Raw genomic sequence first — 13,229 nt, forward strand, 5'->3', positions numbered from 1 at the left:
AGGAGGAGGGGGAAATCCAAAATGATAGGAGAAGACAGGAGGGGCAGGGATGGAGCCAAGAGCTGGGTTAGGATTAGTGTGGAGGGAGTGGAGAGCAGAGTGTTCCCATTCCAACCTTACTCCTTCCGAACACCGTGGGCCTGATTTATATTTCAACATAGCTCTACGCCGTAGTGAGCATGCGTTGTGTCTGCATCACTCTGCAATTCACCGCCAAAATGCTAGTTGGCGGTGGAGTTTCTATGCCACTGTGTTGAGATTCTTCGTGAGAGACACGGACGAGGAAATGCATTTCAAATATTTTCGGATGTCGGCAGGTAGATTTGACGATGTGGTTCATCGTCTCCAACCATTTATTTCGCATCAGTGTACAGACATGGCGGAGAAAAGCAACTGGAAATGCGTAGGAGGAAATGTGATGCTAGCAAGCGGAACAATCAGTTGTTGTGGTCTGCATCACTGCGACACGTGAGTTACTTTTTTGGGGAGGTGCACATCACCCTACAGCGTAGATTTAACGCATAAGTATAAATCAGGCTTTACTCGGTGTTATGGGAGCAAGAACATACGGGCTGCTACGAAACCTGTTAACCCCTGAAAAGCCAGCTGACAAAGCGTTCGAGCAAATAGTAGACCCTCTCCAACAGCATTGAAACCCCAAACCAGTGGTCATTGCTGAAAGATTTAAATTTCACAAACGGAATCAGAGTAAAAATGAAAGCATTTCTGAATATTGTGCTGAGTTGCGCAAATTATCAGAACATTGTCAATTTGGAGCTGGTCTACTTGCTGCATTGAGGGACAGGTTAGTGTGTGGCTTGCACTGTGAAACCACTCAGAAGAACCTCCTGTGTGAAAAAGACCTTACATTAGAGAAGGCGCTGAACATTGCAATATCATTGGAAATATCAGCACAGGGTGCTTCAGAGATACAACATAATTCTCTGGAATATGGTACAAATAAAATGTCACTGAACAGAAATGAAGGAAAGAAATATTACCGTTTTAGGAACATGTCACATGACCCTGAGGACTGTTGGTTTAAAGACAAAGAATGCAGAAACTGTGGCAAACAGGGCCACATTGGCAGAATATGCAAAGCTAGTAAACAGCAGAAAAAGGACAAAATACAGAGAAACAAGAAACCCCAGAAAGGAAAATACAACAATGTACACAAAATGAAAGAAAGCAGTTCTGATGAAAATGACTCAAAAGTAAATTGTCTTGTCTGCAACTTCACAGTGTGACAGAGACAGATGATTGAAGAGTAATATGGATAACTCTACAAGTGGCAGGTGTGAGACTGAAAATGGAGTTGGATACAGTCTCAGCTTTAACAGTGATCTCTGTACATGACTACAAACGACTGTTTTCTCGCATAACTCTGAAATGAACTGAACTACTGCTAAAGACTTACACAGGACAGACTGCACCCCAAAGGTAAAATTAAAGTGACAGTGACCTACAGAGACAAAACACTGCGGCTGAACCTCTGTGTACTGAAAAATAGAGGACCACCGTTGCTGGGACGTGAATGGCTCCGAAAAATCCAGTTGGATTGGCACTAGTTGTGTCAGCAAAGGAAGGCAGCAAGGCTACATTTGAGAGACTGTCACAAATACTTGCTGACTCTGAGGAAGTGTTCATGAAAGGAATAGGAACACTTCAGGGCATGAAGGCAAAGATTGAGATTGAGGAAAATGCACGTCCAAAATTTCACAAAGCCAGACCAATGCCATATGCAATCCGTCCTACAGTAGAGGCAGAGCTGAAAAATCTGGAGCAGACTGGGGTCCTGTCAAAGGTGGATTGGAGTGAATGGCCCACGCCTATTCCAGTGATGAAGAAAATCTCCAGCACAAAACCAGGAAAACCAAGCAAGGTGCACATATGTGGAGACTTTAAAGTGACTGTTAACTTATTTCTCTGCACAGTACAGTATCCTCTACTTCGTATTGAGGACATCTTTGCTTCCCTGTCAAGAGGGAAACATTTCACAAAAATTGATTTGGCCCAGGCTTATCTCCAAATGGAAATCGATGAAGCATCCAAGAAATACCTGACAATAAATACATACAAAGGACTTTACCGGTACATCATGTTGGTGTTTGGGATAGCATCAGCTCCTGTAATCTGGCAAAGGGCAATGGACCAGGTTCTGCAGGGGATTCCAGGGACTCAGTGTTACCTGGATGACATCATTGTCACTGGCAAAGATGATGACAGACACCTTTTTTTTTGTAATTTATTTTTTTATTGAAGTTCATCATCAAACAAACCTTTCCATAAGATGTATTTCAGATGTACATATATATCATATAGTCATATTTGTCACAAATCTCCACATAATATTTATCTAAGGTATACACTCGTAGAGAGGAAAGAAAGAACGATCAAAAGAAGTAAGCTATGTACAAAGTAGGGAGTGATCTTTTTTTTACAACATATTCATTGACTTGTGAGAATAAAATCAGGCCTCTGAGGTGTTATGTAGTTAAACCATTTTCCCAGTGTGAATCAAATTGTTCCAACTTATGATTAACAGATGCTGTTATCTTCTCCATTTTGTAAATGTCCATTGCATTCCATCCATACGTTTAAAGTTGGGCTCTCCTGTGATAACCATTTCCTGGTAAGGGTTTTTTTTTAACCAGCCACCAGCAGTATATTCATTAAATATTTATCTCTTTTCAACCATTCTGGAGGTATGTACCCAAAATATATGGTCTTACTCTCTAAGGGTATTTCACATTTAAAGATGCCTTGTAGGGCATTGTGTATCCCACTCCAATAGTCTTTGGTAATGGGCCATTCCCAGAAAATATGATAATGGTTTGTATTTTGATTTCCACAATTTCTGCAGCAGACAGGGAGGTTACCATCTTAATAGAATTTCTGAGAGGGTGTAATAAAATATCTTATCAAGTTTTTCTACTCGAACTCCTTCCATTTCTGTGAACTGGTACACTTCCCATTGATACCTCCATATTATTGTCCATTCTTCCTCAGATATTATTATCCCTCCTTCCTTCTCCCATTTTGTTTTAATGTATGAAGTCGAATGTGTTTTAAGATTTGACAAACCCTTATACACGCTTGAAATGATTCTACTACTGTTGCCTGAATTATATGCTTTTCTAAATAGCTTTATCAGACATGTACTTGCCTTGGTTGCATTTTTAACCCTCCTATTAACATACTATTGCATCTGTAAATACCGATAAAAGTCTTGTTTTTCTAATAAGTGTTTCTCTTTGAGTATTTCAAAACTGAGCAGTGTTCCTTCTTTCATTATATTGCAAATAGCTGTTATTCGTTTAGCTGTCCAGTCCTTAAATCTAGCATCCAGTCTGTTCGGCGTAAAATCAGAGTCATATGCACACCATTTAAGAATTGCAATGTCTCTCTCTAGTTTATATTCTTTTACAATAGTTTTCCATATTTTAAGAGTCCATTTCACCCATGGGTTATCAATAGTATTTATGTAACTTTATAGATTGTTATCAGCCAAAATTGCCTGTATGGGGATGGAAAGTATCCTGTCCTCAATGTTTTTCCATTGAGCGTCATATGATGGATTTCACCAGCATATCACAGTTCTCAACTGTGCTGCAAAATAGTAATCGCTAAGAGAAGGTAGGCCCCATTCCCCCCCTTTTGGCGAACACCTTTCTAACCTTCAACAAGTGCTCACCAGGTTACGAGAATATGGGCTCCGAGCTAATCGACAGAAATGTGAGTTTTTCAAAAAGAAAATCTCATACTGTGGGCATGTGATCAACAAGGATAGCTTACACATGTCTCAAGACAAGATAGAAGCAGTGCTTAAGGCACCACCACCTGAAAATGTGTCTCAGCTGAGAACATATTTTGGACTAGTGAACTGTTACCGCAAGTTCTTGCCTACCCTATCCACAGTTCTACACCCTCTAAATGCACTATTACAGACAGGGACACAATGGAAGTGGACTGAGAGCTGTGAGAAAGCGTTTCAAGAAACTAAAGGACTCATAACTTCAGAAGGGATGCTCACACACTTTGACTCCTCCTTACCAATCTGGCTGGCTTGTGATGCCTCACCCCATGCGATAGGAGCTGTGTTATTGCACAAGTTTCTGGATGGCTCCGAAAGACCAATAGCCTTTGCCTCAAGAACACTAACTTCAGCTGAATGCAACTACGCACAGATTGACAGAGAGGCCCTAATCCTTGTGTGGGGAGTCAAGAAATTCAGTCACTACCTCTATGATCAAAAGTTTACCCTGTTGACTGACCATCAGCCTCTCGTGTTAATCTTCAACCCAAGAAAAGGCATTGCAGTGATGACAGGTCATAACGAGGTAGACTGAGAAGTCGAAAGTCCATCTCATTGTAGTAAGGAACTATTCAATAGGCTTCCAACAGTTTGAGGAGAATTGGTACGTCAGCACAGACATTAGAACATTTCTTCAGCTGTATTATGGAGAGTATTCTAACTGGTTGCAACACTGTCTGGTATGAAGGGGCCACAGCACAGGCTCAGAAAAAGCTGCAGAAGTTGGTAACTCAGCCAGCTCCATCATGGGCACTAGCCTGTCTAGCATCCAGGACATGCCCTTTTCTTATTGCTACCGTCAAGAGTGTGGTACTGGAGCCGGAAGACACACACTTAAGTGTTTCATTTTCTTCCCCTATGCCACCAGATTTCTGAATGGACAATGAACCCATGAACACTATCTCAGTATTTTTTGTGCTGCCTATTTAATTTATATGTATACTTATTGTAATTTATAGTTTTTATTATTATTGCAATGTACTACTACCGCAAAACAACAGATTCCATGACATAATCCAGTGATAAAAAACCTGGTCCTAAATCTGAATGTAATTTAACCTCCTGTATTTAACATAACTTTTATTTGCTTTTTCTCTTATTTAAAATAAAGTGATTCTTATACAATCCAGATGCAAATTATCTGCTTATGCATTCATGTACTTCAGTAAGTTTAAAACCCGATTAATGTTCATTGAAAAAAATATTTACATTTGAAATGACACTTGTCAAAATACAAAGGACATCTCAATTCATTATAAAATATATGATTACGTTAGATGAGGGGTTCCCAACCTTTTTTATGCCATGAACCAATACCATTAAGGAAGGGGCCCAAGGACTCCAGGTTCAGAACCCCTGCTTTAGACACTCTTGTGCCTAGTGTCACTTCATGGATAATCATAGATGAGTGTGTAGCCACAAACTCACTCAAGAGTTTTCCCCAACCAGAAGCCTTGGATCCACAATCTGCTGAGGGCCAGATCAAAGGGATTCAAGTCTGTCGACCAAGAAAGCTATAGAGGGTGCAGGTACAATCTCCGGAAAGCCATCTCACAGCTGAAGTGGCACTTTGGGTCAAAACTTAAACCAATGAAGGATGCTTGATAGCTGTGGTAGGGCTTGAATGCTATCACCTCTTACAAAGTGAAATCAAGCAATATAGATGACAAAAGGGCTTTGCTCACAGATGAGCTCAATGCCTTTTATGCTTACTTTGACTATCAAAATATTGAGGTACCATCACAAAGTCCCACAGCCCCGAATGACCTTATGATTTCAGTCTCTGGAAGCTGACATGAAAGCATCCTTCAGGAGGGTGAACCCACAGAAAGCATCCAGCCAAGATGAGATACCTGGCCGAAAGCTAAAGACCTGTCTTGATCAACTGCCTGGAGTGTTCACTGAGATTTTTAACCTTTCACTTTGACAGTCTGAGGTACCTACCTTCTTCAAACAGATTTCAATTAAATCGATACCTAAGAACGTGGTAACCTGCATCAAAGACTATCCAGTAGTACTTAACATCCACGGTGATGAAGTGTTTTGAGAGGCTGGTGATGAAACACATCAACTCTTGCCTGAGAAGTGACTTTAATCCATTCCAATTTGTTTACTGGCACAACAGTTCCACAAAAGATGCAATTTCATTGACTCTTCACTCAACCCTAGAACTTTTGGACAGAAAAGGTGCACACATTGGGGTGCTCTTTATTGAATACATCTTGGCATTCAAAACTGTCATACCCTCAACACTAATCAATAAGCTTCAATATCTTGGCCTCAACATCTCCTTGTGCAATTGGATCATCAATTTCCTCACTTGCAGACCACAGTCAGTTCAGATTGGAAACACCTCCTCTACAAGATCCCACAGCACAAGTGCACCACAAAGCCGTGTGCTTAGCCTCCTGCTCTACTTGCTTTACACTTATGACTGTGTGGCTAAGCACAGCTCCAATGCCATATTTAAGTTTGCTGACAACACCACTATCGTAGGATGAATCAAAGGTGGTGACGAATCAGCATATAGGGGGGAGATTGAAAATCTGGCTGAGTGGTGCTACAACAGCAATCTTTTACGCAATGTCAGCAAGACCAGGAGCTGATTACTGACTTCAGGAGGAGGAAACCTGGGGTCCATGAGCCAGTCCTCATCAAGTGATCAGTGGTGGAGCGGGTCAGCAACTTTGAATTCTTCGGTGTTATCACTTCAAAGGATTTGTTCTGGGCCTAGCACACAAGTACAATTATGAAGAAAGCATCACAGTACCTCTACTTGCTTAGAAGTTTGCAAAGATTTGGCACGGCGTTTAAAATTCTGACAAATTTCTATAGATGTGTAATGGAGAGTATATTGACTGGCTGCATCACAGCCTGGTACGGAAACACAAATGTCCTTGAATAGAAAATTCCACAAAAAGAAGTTGATACGGTCCAGTCCATCACGAGTAAAGCCCCCTCCACCATTGAGCATATCTACATGCAGCATTATCATAGGAAACTAGCATCTATCATTCCGAATCTCCACCACCCAGGCCTTGCTCTCTTCTTGTTGCTGCCATCAGGAAGAAGGTATGGGAGCTGGTGAACTCACACCACCATGTTCAGGAAGATTTACTACTGCTCAACCATCAGACTCTTGACCAAAAGGGATAACTTCATTCATTTTCACCTGCACCATCACTGAACTTTTCTCACAGTTACAGACTTGCTTTCAAGAACTCTTCATCTTACGTTCTCAATACTTATCACTTTATTTATTTATTTATTATTTCGTATTTGCAGTTTGTTGTCTTCTGCACATTGCCTGTCTGCATTGTTGGACGTGGTCTTTCATTCATTATATTACGGTTATTGGATATACTGAGTATGTCTGCAAGAAAATGAATCTCAGAGTTGTATTTGGTGAACATCTGTACTTTGATAATAAATTTACTTTGAACATACAATCAAGCTATGTATATAAGGTATCTTATGTATTTATATTTAATGTGTTTTTTTATTATTGTGTTCTTATCTTAACTGTGTTTCTTTCGTGCAGCATCCGATCTGGAGTAACAATTATTTAATTCTCCTTTACACTTGTATACCGGAAATGGCATAATACATTTTTAAATCTTGAATTGTGAATCTTTATTTTTGTTGTAAACCAAACTGGTAGTAGTTTATAAATATATTACATTTTAAATGAAAATGTTTAATCTTTGTTGCAAACATGAACAAAGACATTACAAAAGCTTGCAGTGAAAATGCATGACACAAAGCAGCAGAATGGAATGAGTAAAAAAGGTCATCCCTGAAATTTCTGACGGGCAAAATTTGAAGGCAGAATGCAAATCTGGCAGTTTCTACCAAACATATCTTGTAAATTGTAATATGGAATTTGTCTTTAGCTTATGCTTCCAAAAAAACCCATTATAGTATATTTGGGAACATACCTACCATATTGAAAATTCTGACCTGCTTACAACTTAAATGTTGTTTGTGGTAAAAGAGCAAAGGAGGGATTTTTTTTGCCGGTAATGAAAATTCACATCCGGCCTAATTTGACACCCATGGAACAGGTTCCACAAGTGGAAACACTAAATCTTTGTTACTCCTTTTACTATATAACATAAATTACTAATGACCAAACTGCAATTATTTTATGCTGTTTGTGTTTAGATATACTGACTATTTACAATTTTAAAAGCATGGCACTTGGTTAAAACATTGTCAGTTTAACAATTAATAAGTTTCATATTTCAAAATGCCTTCTAATTATTTTAATGTGTCGTATTTCAGATTCTTTAAAAAATATTAAGAAAAATCATGGCATTAATGAAACATTCAAGTTCTAATTAAAAGCTTGTCCACTCTTGGACAATGTGGTGATTGTGAGGTTCGCACACCAAAACTGAAACACTTTTAAAGGTAGTCCACCTCTGCAGTTTCTAAGTGTTTTGTGATGTGGTCTATTAAAAACTTTTCATTATCCGGCTCCTTGAGGTAAAAATGGCCTCCAGAAAGCTTTATGATGGTAAATTCTCCCCTTGTTAAGTCTTTCCATGCTGTGGGGTTTAAACAAAATATAATTATAATCCTCTGCAAATGTTTAATTGCAACCACAAAGTATACTTAATTACCAATTTTTTTTACCAAACACTTTCCTAAATATTTCTCAGGAAGAAAAGGTACAGATTTACTTGATATAACCTCTGCATGTTTGATCCTTAAACTGTCCCTTTAATCTCTTGGAGTAGATTTGGGTTGGATGGGAAACATTTGTTTTTTTAAAATGTCGAACGTAATTCAGACCCTTCTCCTCTGTTTTTAACCATGACTGAGGCCCAATTGTTATTCACTCTCATTTGCATCCTCTCATCCTTCCACGAAAAATGGAGGCCTTTATTACTAACTCCCCAGAAAGGGATTGAGTTCTGAAAATATATAAATTTATTTACAAATTGAAATAAGCGGACTGACAGTCAGTGGTCTATGCCTACCAAGTTGGGGGGGGTGGTGGTGATGGAGAAATGGTATGGATGCAGGTGATGTTCCCTTAATCTGCCTTTCAATGGTGGGCAGGTGGGGACCATCTTATTTGACCAACGCTGGACAAACCAGCCATCTTGATCTGAGAAGCAAACAAAAAACTATTATGTGATTGTTAATTTATGCCTATCCTGGAACACTGACAAAAATCAGTCTCACCCTCAAGGTCATGTGGTACATCCTGTTTTCCATCAAAGCTGCTGATAGAACAGGAGAAAAGCTTCATCTGTGGTTTTTCATATCTGCAACAGAAATATCATTCAAAATTCATCAACTCCACAATACACAATAACATGCATTTTGTGGTAATCTGTCCATGTTTTCAAAAAAATAAGCAATTAAATGTATTTTGTGTTGTGTAATTAAATACTACTTTGCAAATATATATCATAATTATAATAAAATAGCCAAGGATGATTCAAATTTCACAAACAGATAATAGTATTCTCCTGTATTAGTAAAGCACACCAGAAGTGTTAACATTTTATTTTGCTCTTAAACAGGAAGTTATTCACTCTATTTTTACTTCTTCTTTATACCTAATATGGTAAAGGCACCAAGCAATGGAATCATGGAGACTTCACTGACTGCATCCAGAAAGTGCACAAGGATAGTTTGCTCTGGTCAGCTATTGAGCTCTTCTTCAAAAAAAAATGATCAGTCTCAATTCAGTGTTTCTTTGAGGATAAAATTAAGTTTAAGAATGGGCCAAATGGAAATCAGACAAAAGCCTTCATCTCTGTTGTCCAGAGGATAAATTGTGTCCTCATATAGATCTACAGACAAAATAAGTTAGAGGCCAGTACCTGAAATTTTAAAAGCAAATGGAAAATTTGATAAGAAAACCAGCTGAGTCTTTATTTTCTATTGTTTGTGTAAAGGACCACAATAGCTTTTTGTACAATGCAATAATTCCATTGTTTTGCAAAAAACATATCTTTTGTTACAAATGGTTTTGTTATAAATAAGTCCATTCAGCAGTTTTATAAATCGATACTCATTTGTATAAATATGTTAACAATGAATCTTTCCTTAGATGTACGTGGACTGAGCACAATGACAGTGGTCAACAACTTTAAAGACTCTTATTCTGTGGTTTTAAATTTTGACTTTTTGTAGAGTACCAATGAACTGTACATCCAACTATATTCATTCTTGTACACAAGACAATTTACAAAACTAACAATAGAGCCATGCAACCATCGTAAAAAAAATTGCTATTATATCTTATATATACCTCCTTTTACAACATGATTTATGTTTATTTTCTTTTCCTGATCACACTATACATTCTGTAGGTTTACCTAATTAATTCCAAAAGTCTAAGATCTGCTTTTAAAACTGGAACAAACAGTTGCAGAATGTCTTTATTTGTAAGAATTTCAGATGGGGTACCACCGATGGACGTCATCCATTTCAAGAATTCATCATCTGGGAGCTCTGACTTCTTCTGGCCAGAGGATCGAGCTGCAGACTAAATTATTGTGAAAGGTGAAATAATTATTCAGTGTCATCTTAAACAGATAAACTTTATTTAAAAAAAAATCCCAATAAAACCAGACAAATCACTGCAAATCTATTTGTATGTTTTGCATTTCTAATTGTCATTAAGATGAGGGATCAGTGTTACAGTGTCAACTTTAATCACCAAACCTTGAATTTTTCTTATCAGTCATTATGTGTAAATAACATGCCAGTGCAAAATTAAAAAGAGTTTTGTTCACTTGTGTTATCACAAACATCATGACTGAGATGCTACATAAATGCACATAAATTAAGACTCTTCCATCACCAGTGAGACAATCATTCAATCAAGCTTGCTTCCAAAGATAACTGCTAACTTGATGTGTAATAGTCCCCTAATTACTTGGTCCACATGCAAGGCAAAATTAACACCCAACTTCTAAATATATATTTCCATCTCACATATAATCTTATTTCACATACTAACTGAAAAGTTTGAAGGAACTGTTAAAACAAAATCTTTATATCTGTTTGTTTGTGCTCTTCTCGGTTTACCAATGACACGATGAGCTTTTTTCATTAAGGTAATATAAAACAAGTATACAGAGTCTAGACCGAACTTAATTGTCACAACCAAAATCTTTTGGTCTTCAGAAAATAGAAAGAGACAGAAACATCAAGCAGTTGCTAATCTCTTGCCAGGTTGGTAAGCTAAATATGCTCTCATAATTTAAGAACATTGACCTGCAACATCATTACAGTGCCAAAGAAATTCAGCTGCCATGCGTTGGTCATGCATGCTTGGTTTACAGGATTATTTTTCACAGCTACTATTACAGTTGTAATTGTTCATGAAATATGGAACAATAAGCAGAAAGCATGCTGTCCACACAACTGTTCTGCCCATGGCCGCAAGAAACAGCAAAGAGTTGTGGCCACGGCTCAGCACTTCCCAGAAACCAGCCACCCAACACGGACTCTGTTTATATTCCTCACTGCCTCAGTAAAACAGCCAGCATAATCAAAGACCCCACCCACCTAAGACATTCTCTCTCCTTCCCTATTCTGTTGGGCTGAAGATACAAAAGCCTGAAAGCACATAACATAATACCATAACACCAGGCTCAAGGACAACTTCTACCCCACTGTTATTTATAAGACTGCTGAATGGTTTCCTAGGACGATAAAATGGATTCTTGGCCTCACAATCTGCTTCGTTTAGGATCTTGCACCTTATTGTTTACCTGCACTGCACTTCCTCTGTAGCTGTTTCACTGTACCTTTGTGCATTTGACAATAATAAACCAATATGTAAGGAGGCAATCCATTAAGATGGCTGTAATCTGTCATGCACATTATCTTGTGAACAGCTGATTTCAACATCACACTGTTCCTTCAGGAACTGCCAGGATATATAGAAGTGGCCAACAGATGGGGTATATGAAGCTCTAACCACTGCCACATTAAAAGGAGAAGCTGTAGAAAAGGCAGGAGTATGTGAAGGGCCAGCCAGAGGTCTCTCAAAGCAGCGTCATCTCTTTTTTTTTTATGCCCAATCTTTGCTCATTGTCTTGATATAAAACTTTGATTTTGAAATATTTTTAAAAACAAGGATTCCAAAACACTTGTTTCCTCCAGGGATGCAAAAGACTGCAGTACTGGAAGCTAGAGCAACATACTGAAAGTTTTTGGAACTCAGTAGGTCAGGCAGCATATATGGAGGGAAATTGACAGTCAAAGTTTGGGGTCAAGACCCTTCATTAGACAGTCCAGATGAAGGGTATCAAACCAAAATGTCGACTGTCCATTTTCCTCTGCAGATGCTGTCTGACCCACTGAGTCCCATCAGCTTTTTGTGTGTTGTTTTTCCTTCTGGTTCTTGGGTATGTACAATGTAACAGTTCACAGTAGCTTTAATAAGGAGAAATTAGTTCTATGAAGAAAGCTGATATGAGCTGACCCAATAATACCTTTAAACACAGCTGGCAGATAATGAACTGATGGAGTGACAGATGCATCATGTATATAACAGGAGGAGCAAACACATGTGGAAATGAAAGAGATCCAGTTTGCTGGCTGCAAGTCAGTTCAGGAGCTCTATCAAAAATAAAAGTATTACTATTCTTAATATGCTAAGCTTGCTGTCAAATTTGATGGCTCAAAAAAGAACTTACTTTAATATTGGAGCCATTCATGAACTCAGAATGTACCATACACTTCAAAGCTACTTTAATAATGTATAATGTCTATAATATTTGATTTGTGTGTGATAAGGACCACATAAATAATGACTATGACAGTTCATTTTTGTTCCCAAATATCTGCCCAAGATTCAAATGTAATCTTGTTTAAAAGTATCCTGTGAAAGAAATCATCTATGTCTGTCAGTATTACCTCTTTATTCCACCAAAACATCAGAATGGATTTTGTGCTCTGAACACACAGCCTTCTAACTTGTATACAGATAATAACACTGAAGATAGTTTATTCAGCCAGGAGGTAATATGTGCAACTAGATGTCCAAGTTGCATTTCATAAAGGTGTAAATACACATTCATGCTGGGAAACTCTACACAGATGCACCTTTACTGCAAACCTATTTTTATCTTTGACAATCTGTGCCTCAAACTACAGCACTCCTGTTTTCTCTAAATTCACCATGTTTGTGAATCAAATTGAAGCAACCTACTAACACATTGAATATGTTGAGAAATGTCAAAGAAAGAAGCTTGGATCTCAGAGAACTGATGGGTTTGTCATCAGATTGATGGCACATTCATAACATCCACTCATCTGTTACTTAGCAGATAAACTTAAGCAGCCACTTTCACTGCAGATCCTTCTACAGAGATAACAGAAGTTGGACCTTCCACTTCAAATGGTAAGCACTGAAATTCCACTAAGTTTGTAATTACTA

At 38.2% G+C, this 13,229-nt stretch overlaps 1 protein-coding gene across 5 annotated transcripts in view; it reads right to left on the reverse strand.

Annotated features, from left to right (window-relative positions):
* Window positions 1–2,278: 2,278 nt before the first annotated feature.
* The window catches only part of olah (oleoyl-ACP hydrolase), a 37,765-nt gene continuing 26,814 nt past the window's right edge, over window positions 2,279–13,229 (reverse strand). For 2 of the 5 annotated variants that reach the window (XM_072253744.1, XM_072253749.1), the window contains exons 4-7: window positions 12,283–12,409; window positions 10,153–10,322; window positions 9,008–9,090; window positions 2,279–8,364 (exon numbers count right to left, since the gene is read on the reverse strand). In XM_072253744.1, the coding sequence (XP_072109845.1) occupies window positions 8,222–8,364; window positions 9,008–9,090; window positions 10,153–10,322; window positions 12,283–12,409 (523 nt within the window). In that variant the 3' untranslated portion in view covers window positions 2,279–8,221. The remainder of the gene's footprint in view (window positions 8,365–9,007; window positions 9,091–10,152; window positions 10,323–12,282; window positions 12,410–13,229) is intronic. The other 3 variants (XM_072253748.1, XM_072253745.1, XM_072253747.1) reach the window with 3 other exon arrangements.

The sequence above is a fragment of the Mobula birostris genome, chromosome 3 (assembly GCF_030028105.1).
Source record: "Mobula birostris isolate sMobBir1 chromosome 3, sMobBir1.hap1, whole genome shotgun sequence".
Classification (NCBI taxonomy): Eukaryota; Metazoa; Chordata; class Chondrichthyes; order Myliobatiformes; family Myliobatidae; genus Mobula; species Mobula birostris.